The sequence below is a fragment of the Saccostrea cucullata genome, unplaced genomic scaffold, assembly GCF_032062105.1.
Source record: "Saccostrea cucullata isolate Sc308-1 unplaced genomic scaffold, CSIRO_AGI_Scuc_v1 ctg4, whole genome shotgun sequence".
Lineage (NCBI taxonomy): Eukaryota > Metazoa > Mollusca > Bivalvia > Ostreida > Ostreidae > Saccostrea > Saccostrea cuccullata.
In genome coordinates, this window is record NW_026920828.1 from 1,388,802 (window position 1) to 1,400,753 (window position 11,952).

The 11,952-nt window shown below is 32.8% G+C and overlaps 1 protein-coding gene across 1 annotated transcript; it reads right to left on the minus strand.

The window, feature by feature from the left end:
• Positions 1-324: 324 nt before the first annotated feature.
• LOC134258444 (GDNF-inducible zinc finger protein 1-like) lies at positions 325-7,348 on the minus strand. The gene is made up of 6 exons (XM_062740998.1): positions 7,281-7,348; positions 4,908-5,062; positions 2,797-4,805; positions 2,414-2,648; positions 2,084-2,185; positions 325-1,233 (listed from the first exon to the last, which is right to left on the minus strand). Exons 2-6 carry the CDS (start codon positions 5,047-5,049, stop codon positions 737-739), a joined length of 2,985 nt encoding a protein of 994 aa, XP_062596982.1. The 5' UTR covers positions 5,050-5,062; positions 7,281-7,348; the 3' UTR covers positions 325-736.
• Between the last annotated feature and the right edge of the window lie 4,604 nt (positions 7,349-11,952).

Below are 11,952 nucleotides of genomic sequence, written 5' to 3' on the forward strand. Positions count from 1 at the left end.
ATTCACACCGACACATGCTTTGAAACACGCAATCTGATTGGTCGAAAAAAATGTAAGCAAATCTATGGTTAGTCAAGAGGAAAAACCCGGATAAACCCTCCAGAACGTCATATGAGGTGAACTCACTCTGAGGTACATCTCAGGAAAAGGCGTCTAGACCAATCAGAGAGCACCAAAATTCCTGATCATTTAATAAAACTTTATACCCCCGAAACTTCGTTTACGAGAGCATAAAAATGAATTACATATATATAAGTAAAGCATATAAACTTTTAATTTAATGACAATGAGGAAAATCAATTAAGATTGAAAAACTGTCATCCAAACAACAAAAGTCATTAACAAAAATTAATTATCTTGACAAAAACCTTTTTTTCAGTCACAATTTTCTTTATAAAAATAAAATAAAAATAGCACTCCAATATATATATATACACTTATATCCAATAACAGTATAATAAACATGTTTTCCAATCTTCTGATACAACTTTGCAAAGTCCTAATATCATTGATTTTTTCCCAATGTTCCTTTTTTAAAAAAATTTTTAACAACTGCACTTTAACAACTGCACTATACACATTAACATTGGAGACATAATTAACTTAATGCAATGTACTTTATAAAATCATAATAAGGTAAATGTTGCTATTTTAGACCAGCCATGACTTATAAGTTAACAACCAATAAAACAGATCAATTTCTCATCTACAACATCTTTTATGGGAGATTCTTAGGTCACGCTTTTCTCTTTCTAGCAGCTTTACTGGCTGAGCCCTGACCAGGGTTATACTGGTCTCCATCTCCCTCGTTATCCGAGGCATACACTCGCTCAGGTTCAAATTTCTTCCTCTTCTTCACGCGGAGTTTCTTCTTCTCTTCGGGGCTCTTCTCCTCATCCTCGTTTATTTCCGTGTCCTTCTCCTCCTCTGAATTATTATCTTCAGAAACATCTTGGTGTGTTCTGCGTTTGTAAGTATATTTGCGAGGAATTGATTTTCGGGCTTTTCTTGGTGTCCTCGAGTTACTCTGATCAGAATCTTTCTCGTCATCTGTTTCAGAGTTTATTGTCTCTGAGAGATTCCCCTCCTGTCCTCTCACTGTGGCCTCGGACTCCGGCCTGGTTCGATCACTGAGCTCATTAAGAAAGCTTACCGCTTCTTCTTCTAAGTTTTCTGTGCTTTCTATGCTCTCATTTAATCCATGCTTCACCTTCTTATGGCGGTTAAGATTTCCTGAAAAATTTCAAATATTCAACTTTCTGTAACATCTTTATATCTGTTTTTCTAGCACTTGTTCTGAACACATATTCCAAACTGCTTGTTATCATTTTTTCAGAAGTTTTGATTTATTTTTTTTGGTAAAAAAAAAAATTGCAAACCTTTATACATGAATGTCAAACAAATTATATTTTGTTTCTGTACAAAAACAAAGCTACTTATTTTTCTGTAATAAAACATATTGATTTTGTTTTCTAAATCTGTCAGATATACACAAACCAAAACAAAATTTGGGGATTTAAGTCTGTTATGTCTTCAATGTGAACTAAACTGGTCAAGTTAAATACTGGTGATGAAAGATAAATCAAAATGAAATATTGTTACAATCATCAATGGCTATTCGTCATTATTTGTCATACCGGCACTTGAAATTTATAGCTTACCGTGTGAAAATCTCTATAAACTTAAACAATTCTTACGTCTGGTTTCAAATGAACCTTAAAAATATTTATGACAAACAACAATTCTCATATAAATTTCTTAGAGTTGTTTTCATCATATCTTCATTAATCAGACACGTCAAAATGGACATTTATTATGATAAGACTTTTGTGTATTTGAATAAGCATACTGTAAACCAATGTTGATTTTATTTTTGAAATTAATAAAGAAATTTAAGTCCTCCATTAAAGAATCCATGTACTGTGTAGTATTTTATATGTGATCATGAAATATGGTCCATATGGAAGTGCCTTATAAGATCCAGAATTAACTGTGACAGAGTGATCTTCCCTGATTGTACTGTGTGACATCATAACTATGTCTATTGTCTGGACGATATAGATACAAATAAAGCTTTATCTACCTCTAAGTGTAAAAGAGCTCCCACAGAAACAGATGTAGGGCTTGGAATTGTTGTGCATGTGAAGATGGCCCTGGAGATTATGAAGACGGCCAAACTGTTTTCCTTAAATATAAAAAATTTCAAACATATAAAAAAAGAGTTTAATACTTAATATACATTTTAAGAATATAACATGTATAATGCAAATTCTTCTACATTTCCAACTATCAATGATGCTCTGATATACCCAACAAACTAGACAGTGATTCCTTAAATAATATCTCAATAACATATACTCTGCAAGAAAAAAAAATGATCATATGGGAATATAGCAATAGAAATTCTTCTCACCACAGAACTGGCATTCGAATGGTTTTTTTTCAGCGTGCACCACCATGTGAGCTTTCAGAGTCTGCGGCTGTGTAAATGTCTTCCCACAAGTCTCACATTTATATTTCCGTTCAGCGTTGTGAATCAGTAAGTGACGCTGCATGTTGGCTTTCTGATTGAAGCAGCGGCCACAGTGGGGACACTCCCAGGGTTTCTTGCCGCTGTGTGTGTACTCATGAACCTTCAAGTGGTGCTCCTAAAGATTTGAATAATAAAATCTGAGTTGTTCTGTTTTAATTGAATAATTTTTTTATACTCACAAATATTTATAGCTTGACAAGTCTAATTATTATGGTACTTTAAAAGCCTGGTAAATCCAATTCAATTCAAGAGTGTATACTTACTTTATAGAAATCCATCCCACATTCAGAACATATATAAGGTCTCGCTCCTTCGTGAGACAAAAGATGATCTTTCAGCTGACTTGGATATCTAAAATATTTGTTACAGTATTTACAAACAAGGTTTGGAAAATTTCTGTGGTAGCCCATGTGAAGTTTCAGTGCCCTCTGACTATCAAATTCCTCTCCGCATTCAGAACACCGATTTTCCTCTCCTTTTTCATGTTTCTCTTTGTGGATTTGAAGGTCTTCAGGAAAAGCAAATCCCATTCCACAAGTGTCACACCTATGGGGAAGCTGCTCAGATAGATGTACTGCCTGATGTCTCTTTAAGTGAGAAACCTGAGTAAAGCTTTTGGAACAGATGGAGCACACATGAGGCTTGACGTTGTCATGTGTTAACATGTGAGTGTTTAAATGACTCAACTGTTTGAAATATTTTCCACACACCATACACAAATGAGGCTTGATGCCATTGTGATCCAGGATATGCGTAACAAGGTTGTGTTTGGTGGTGTAGGACTTCTCACACAAGTGACACTGCCACCGTTTCTGATCACCACATTGGACTAACTGAGAGTCGTCAATCCTAATATTTATTTCTAGTCTGTCTTTGTTTTCTTCCTTGTCAGATTTTGAATTTTGTTCAACAGGCTCATTTTGGTTTTCTTTCCCTTCTTTCCTACCTTTGGGTAAGACTTTAGACTTGTCTGGAGAATTTTTGTTCTGATTAGAAGTTTGGACTACATTCTGGATCCCAGAATCCACTGTGGTAGTTCTCGCAGGAGCTCCTTGCTTTTTATTTGCAATGGATATGGTTACCATGGTAGCATTATCTGTCACAGTGGTTGTCATGACAGCTGGTGCTGTTGCTTTATTAAAACTCGGAGATGTTATTGCAAATGGCTGATGTAGCTTCTGTTTGAGTTTTTTAAGATCACTGTTGTTCAGCTGTCCTTTTTCATTCAGAACAAAATCTCGTAGGAAGTCCAGAGGATTTGATGACACGTCCTCCTCTTCTCCCTCACAGTAGGAAGCAGATGGAAACTCCCCCTGGTGATTTGTAGGTCTGGTAAGTTTTCTTCTAGGGTCATGGTATGGCCAGAAGTGCTGCACACCAGAGTCCATAAAGGAGACATCATCAGCATACAGAGTGGCATCACACTGGTACAGAGGCTCAAAGGAATAATCCACAAAAGGTTTGGGATTGTTAATCAACAATGGATATGGTCTGGCTAGGTTTCCTTTCAATATGAATTTCACTTTGCAATTTGGAGATCTTCCTTGACTAAGATTTAAGGTATTTGGCATAGATTTACTTTGCTGTGAAGTTTGAGTGTTATGTCCTCTGAGGTGAGACAATTTAGCAGCCATGGATTTTCTTTCAACAGTTAAACCTTTGTTAGCACCCTGTTTGGTAAAATTCTCTTCATGTAATCTGTAGAAGGATGGGGACAGGATCTTGTCCTTGGATGCCATGCTATCAACAGCCTCTTGACAACCCCCCAGGCTTCCTCCATCTTTGAGGTGACCTTGAACTGTCCTTCCCATAACATATGGAAGATTTTCTCCACCCTGATGAGGTGGAAAAACCTCCTCTGAAAAATGCCTTGATTGTTGCAGATAAGACAGCCCTTCAGCCAGCTGGTTTAAGGTGGCTTGCTGGATTTCCTGGTGATTGTTATAGCTTCCAAAGTAAGGACTATAGCAGGAGGAGACCTTTGTCAGGTTGTCTGTAACAGAACTGTGGGGGACTCCTCCCACTGGACCTAAGGCACCATGCTTTAGATGTGCAGAATGAAGTGAAGTTGAACTCAGATCAATGCCACCAGTACTGTTGGGGACCAGTTTGCTGCTTGCTAAGTTGCCAAGCTGAGAAACTGCCTGTTCTTCTTTGGAAGCTTCTGGAGTGTGGGATCCAGAAAACAGAAGAGGGTGTGGATGGTTAGTGGCAGATCTGAGGCTGTCTAGATTCTGAGAGGCATCATATCGCTGATACGGAAAACCAGGTGCTAAAAAAGAACCAAATAATCAGTATGTCAGCTTTTGTACTGTGCATGAATCATTACCAATTGCATGGATTTGATGTAATTACAAAAAGAAAATTGTATTACCTGGCTGAGGGTTGGAGAACTGGCCAGGGTTGGATAAGTAAGGGTAGGTAAGGGAGGTGGGTCTCTCTTCCAGGTCAGGGGAGGAGCAGAAGTTTGCTTCATGATGGAGGTACGGGAAATCTCGTCCTGGCACACTGTCCATGGTCACATCTTACCTGTAAAATGTTTACAATTAAGTCATTGCCATCACAAAGTAACAGGCCTGAATTTAAGGTTGATAAGAGTGATTTTCAGGAACTTTCTTAAACTGAAGCAAGCTCTTTACATTAAAAGTGAAAAGTGCTTGTAAACTTTGAAAAATTATATTAAAAGTACATGTATTGAGTTAATATATTTCATTTTCTTAAAAAGGGGGGATACTAGTACCTGATGATTTACAAACTGAAAGCTACACATAGTTTCAATTTATTAATGTTAGTTCAAAAGGCAGATCACTCAACTGCATAAAATACACTTGGCTAGCGAAGGTTCTTCGTTGTATAAAGGGTCATTAATATATGGTAAAAATAACATCTTATGGACAACTTTTGGGAACTTTTATAATCTATGCATAGACTCAGCAAGGGTTTTACTCCCTTTATTTTCCCTATACAAAATAATTGTTATGCTCTTATGTAGCACACAGAAAAACATTATCAACAAATAATATGTGAACACCTGCTTGCATTAATGTATGCTAGGGATGTCAAAATTGTCAATAATTGATATTCGAATATTCGATAGTAGTATTCGAATATATTCGAATATTCGATAAAATAAATACATCTTGCATTATAATATGTATATATCTTCACTCTCTTGTCAAGCAATATACCTTTTATATCATTATTTTGGAATAAAATTTCATGTAGAGTTTTGTAAATGCACTATAATTATATTCTTAAAATATTTTACAGAATATATAGTTTACATCCAAAATATAATAAACAAAATTTCCCACGAAAATTCAAAAGATTCTTTTAATAATTAAGTTCCAGATTAATTAATCATCTTACCAAAGTGTACACTGATAACCCTACAGATTTATACCACACAGAACAATTATCTAATGGAGAAACATTAAAAGGCTAAAAGCAATTACTTTTAGCTAATTAACTGATAATGATTTTAAATTATGTATACATAAATAAGGGATGTTTGTTACTTTCAAAATGTGTCGTTTCAACAACACAAACTAATTCTTTTCAACAACACAAACTAATTCTAAGTACTGGACACTGTTATACATCTAATTAAATGATCAAATGAATAATTTAAATTGTTTTAATGAACACACTCTTCACACCTTTAAGGTAATCCAAGAGGAGTGTCTTTTAATTTTGTTTTAATTAAAATCTTTTTGTTGGTTAACGATAAGAATTTGATTCAATTTCTGATAAAGCTTCAGTTTTTACCAGATTTTTTTTTCTTTTTGATGCTTGTATACTTTAAATACGAATATTTCATAATTTTATAGAATACCAACAAATGAATATTCGAATATAATATTTTGACAAATGTATGCTGATCTGATGAACATAGTGAGATACAATGTGTTCTCATTGCATTGCTTTCTATGAATGACTTTCTTCATGATTGTCGATTATTTCATTTGTTATGTATTGTTTTAATGCTATAACTTAGTATAAGACGTATGTCTTTTGCAATAAAGAAATTGAAATTGAATTGATTTATCCAGACCATTTTAAAGACTTAAAACTTTAATTCCTTTTTTTCAAATCTTATATACTTTAACTTTTTTTCATTGTTTATTTATTTCATTATTTATAAAAATTATTTTGGTTTTCCTAATCATTCAGAATCAAAATAATCTTGAAAAGAATTTCTATGAAAAAAAAGCATTTGCCTGTGCCAGATTGTTCATATAACACTAATATAATAGTACTATAACACCCCCTTCTCCATCTCTCTGAAAATGACTGCATTATTTGTTTACAAATTATAGTGTATTGATGACTTTATCTTCCTCGGTAATCAAAATAAATAAAAGTAAATTATTTTTACAGGAAAATTATATGATCCGCCCACGAATTTTATTTTACTTCACATCAATGCTCCTGGCTAAATTACATATCCCAATGCTAACAAAAAAAAAACAAAAAAACCCACACACAATACTATCGATCCATCTTAGTTTTATCACCTATTTTATTTTTCTCGAATAATTTGGAGCCGTGTTTAAACTGTTGAAGATATGAAAATGGAAAGAGAGAAAGATGGCGTCAAGTTCAAGATCGTTAAAAAATAAATGTTTGGCGAGTTTCGTAGAGTTTTGCTAAGGCATAGGACAAATTTTCTGTTTAATTAAAAGGAAAACGTATGCATCTACAATTATTAAAAAATAGTAAAAGATTATGGCTTTTGAACGCTTACCAAGACGCTGGATAGAGTGATGGGCGAAGACAAAAACTGGTTCTCGCTAACTAACGACATGAAGAAATGGAAACCAGATTTAGCACTGTTATCAAAAAAGTTATTTAATCACAAATTGTTTTTGTTTTTCATAACATGTATACGTGTTGCACACCTTATATATATTGACAATTTTTGAAAGCGCATCAAAAAGACATTTAAAATATAGAATAATGTGCCCTAGTATCATTTTATGATATATTTGAATCGGGCTCGATATATGTAAAAAAAAGTTTTGACAAATGGCGGGATAAATGAAAATTGGGCTGAACGTTATCAGCTGGTTATTTGGTCACCGAATGATATATTTTCCTAAAAGTACTTTAGCTTTTGATTTTTAAAACCCCTTTTGAACCCTATTGATTTTGATTTTAAAGGATCGAATGAGGATTAAAAGTCATAGTCAGAAATTCATGTAAATTGCTTAGAACAGTCTAGACGAACTCCAAAAACAGCGTGAACTCCAAAAAAGAAGTCTTTGGCTCCGTCATGCATGAACTGAATGGCTTCCGATGTAAACAAACGATGGATTGTCGTTCGCTTTCTCCACAAATACGACCGAATAATGGCTATATGTAGTAATTAAACTGTGACTGGATTTTAATTTTTGTTGAATAAATAATTGCACTTCTTAAATTATTTAGTGGATATTGACTTATTTATCCCTAGGTATTCCTGAATAATATTAGTGATTTAGGATATACGACATCGGATTCAATACAGTCGGTAAGAATTAATTTCTCTACTTAATTTATTGTCTCCTTGATTAAAATTTTATGCCATCCCTACAATAAAGATGTTTAAATTTTACTTTCAAGACACTTTTTAAAGTCGTATTTATTTTATTTTTAAAAAATGCATAATTTTCGCGGCGGAGCAGAGATACTAACAGGTACGTGCGTTTTGAGAAGACTTTTTTACCGTAATTTGAAAAGAGTGATTTAATTGTTCAAAGATTATAGTACGTTCTAAAACTGTTTTCATGATAATATATGTTCATATGTGATAACACTAAGGTAAATAACGATGGTGATAACTCACGCTCTCAATTCAGATGTGGTACAGGATTATATGACGAAATGATATTATAAATGGATAAAATTCGGTCAATATCTAACAGTTACAATATATATTATTCAGTTTTACATATTTTTCCATTTAATCGTGCATATTTAATTCCCAAACGTTAATTTTCTCTGTAATTGATCTAACTTGAAACGTGAACTTTGAAAGTAAATATCTCTCTTTTTGCAAATAAAATCAGAAATGTAACAAATACGATCTCTTCAGCAGCAGAGGAAATGTGGAAACTGAATGGATTCTCAGGTAGCTGTCACCGGATCAACTCTTATTTATAATTAAATCATCAATTCGTACTTTTTTAATTATTGGTAAGATGTATTTACAATATGGTTGCTCAATGCTGCTCTAAACATGCTAAAATCATTCGTACATGATAGACATGAAAGATAGAGGAAATTCGAGCAACTGAAAATTCGCCAGCGTCTCCTACTTACAAAAACACTTCTAAAATCAGTAAAAGTAGTTCTTAAATGATTAACTTAGTCACTGCAAAATAATTATCAATCACAGAGATGTTTTAATAAGATTAAAACCGTTTAATTTGAATTCTGTATCATACTTAATTGTACGAGGTCTGGCTGAAGCTCGAAGTTGGTCAACTTTGACTTAAAATTATAAAAAAATAAAAACTATTTGCACATGAAATCAAAAATCTAACAAATACGTTCTCTAGAGACATTTATTATAAATCAATTCTGAGAACTTACATTATTGTAAGGTACTTAGTAATCCAATTTTTTGCAAAAGCACTTTTTGTAAGAGCCCACTTTTCACGACTTTTCACCGTTTTTTGATATAACTGCGCATGCGTGGACTCGTTTTTTGGAGTCTTTTCTGGACTGAAATTCTCACTTCCGTTAACGCCGTTTTTGGAGTTCGTCTAGACTGTAGAATGGGTTCCAGAGAATGGCATTTGTAATGGATTTAGAGGTTAAGGATTGTCACCCTCTTTGGATTTACTAAGGGTAAAGGGAGAAACAGAGTCCCAAAAATGTGTTGTTTTTAATGTTAATGTTAATTACTTTAATGTTACACAAACTATACCAAAAGGGCATAGGTGGGAAATTTTACAATATTATAAATAATATGTACTCAAATACTAAATATTGTTGTAAAGATGAATCTTACTATAGTGAACATTTTATAGCTACACGTGGGGTTAAACAAGGAGATAATCTTTCCCCTATTCTTTTTAATATATTTATTGATGACTTCTACTCACACTTAATTAATTATAACACAAGTCCTCCTGAATTACAAAATATTGAAGTTGGACATTTATTCTTTGCAGATGACCTAATTCTCCTCTCTACTACAAAAGAAGGTCTCCAAAACTCATTAGACTGTCTCTCAGAATATTGCCTAAAATCAAAATTGACTGTTAACTCTGATAAAACTAAAGCAATGATTTTCTCAAATAAGAAAATTGACACAACTCAATATTGTTTTTATTATAATCATTTAATAGTTCATCTTGAACATGAATATAAATATCTAGGAATTATTTTTACTTATAATGGTAAGCTTAAGTATGCAGCTGAACAACTAGCTGACCGTGCAAGAAAAGCTTTTTATGCAATGAAACGCTCTTTACCTTTTCATAATAACTTATCTGTAAAAACTCTTTTAAAATTATATACTTCACTTATTGAACCTATCATTTTGTATAGTTCTGAAATATGGATTTCAGACTTTAATATTAATATAAACAATTGTGATCAACTACCTTTTGAAAAGATACAGCATTTAATATTTAAAGATATTTTGGGTGTACAGAGAAAAGCTTCAAATTTAGCCATTAAATATGAGCTAGGAACAGTCCCTATTTGTTGCAAAGCTGTCATCTCAATGTTTAAATACTATAAGAGACTAAAAAATGTTAAGAATAAAAATAGCACTAGAAATCAAATTCTTATTGCTGCTTCCTTAGAAGATGACAACTTATATAGTAATGGTGTAAAGGATAATTGGCAAAGTCAGATTGAAAAATTAAAAAAGAAACTTAATCTTCCATCATTAGATATAACTGATAACACATTCTGCACCTGCTTGAAGAATTTTTACATAAAAAATGCAGGGGTTCAAAATTTTTTTTGTCATGGTCAAGTCCAGGACTTGAGGAGTAAATTTTAGGCAAGTCCGAGGAAGAAATTTCAGAGTCCATATTTACCTATACATCATTAAATTTATGTAACTTATAATTTATTTTCATTTGTTGCATTGAATGAATAAAGACTATATGTATTAATATATGTTTTATTTTTCCTCCATAAACTGTCATGTAGTCATACATGAGTATTTCAACACAATACCAGACTGATAGATTACTTGTACATTACAATAACTTTTACAAATACTCACTACTGAATAAACCATCTGTTACAATAAATAGAAATTAGAATGTGCTGTAAGTCACAGCTAAAACCGAAATTTAACAAACTCATTGCCGTTTGTCATATACGAGGAAACATGAGGAATTGCGTAAAACAAGAGTCTAACCGCAACGGAAAATAAAAAAAAACGGATTGTATTTTCGAAACGTTCGTAATGTTTTATGGGTATTTTAACGCCCACAAACCCACATTTTTACTTAATACATTTGAGAATTTGCTTTATTTTTAGCTTTACGATCATTTTTTTAACTTATTAAAAAAGATAAACAAGAAACATAGCCAAGACCCAGGACTTTGGCGAATTCTAAATGCCGAGTCCGGATCCGGAATTTGTTAGTCCGGGACGTCGGGCTTGAGGATTTTTGAACCCCTGAAAATGTTAATTTGCAACTCCAGAACATTGAATTCTCCAAATGTGGTAAATTATTATTTTTCAGTCAAATTAGAAAGAATTATGAATTACAAGACTACTTAAAATATCCAATAAATAAAGCTATACGTTCTAAATTAACGAAACTGAGAATTTCTGCACATCCCTTGGAAATTGAAGTAGGCAGATATTCAAAGCCTTGTATCCCAAAAGAATCGCGTTTTTGTCACTATTGTAAAACTATTGTAGAAAGTGAAATGCATTTCATATATGACTGTCCCTTATATATAGATTTGCGAAAAAAGTACTGTTCTTTGAACATCTGTAATTTAAACGATAACATATTGAAAGAAAATCATTGTAAAGTATTATGTAATCCTGACAATGCAGTTCATTCTAGAAGGCTGTGTGAATTTTTATATGAATGTTTTGAATTGCGTTCCAAAAATAAAGCACAATTATAATATATATGTTTAATGCATATATTAGCTCATCACTGTCCATATTATACTGCTTGCATAATGATTATGTTTAATCTTCAAGTTGTTATACTCTGCAAAGTTGACTTCACTGATCCATACATTTGCAATTATGTATTTTATTACTTGTCTTTTATATGTAACATGGTTGTATGCCAACATGTTTGGTGAATCAATAAAGAAATTGAAATTGAAAATTGTTTTGTTACTATTGAAAAGTTTAGCGAAAGGTTTTACCGTTTTAGTACTAATGTATGAATTAAGAAGATTCGGTTGTTAAGTTAGTCCGAAATATCTGACGCTTTCCT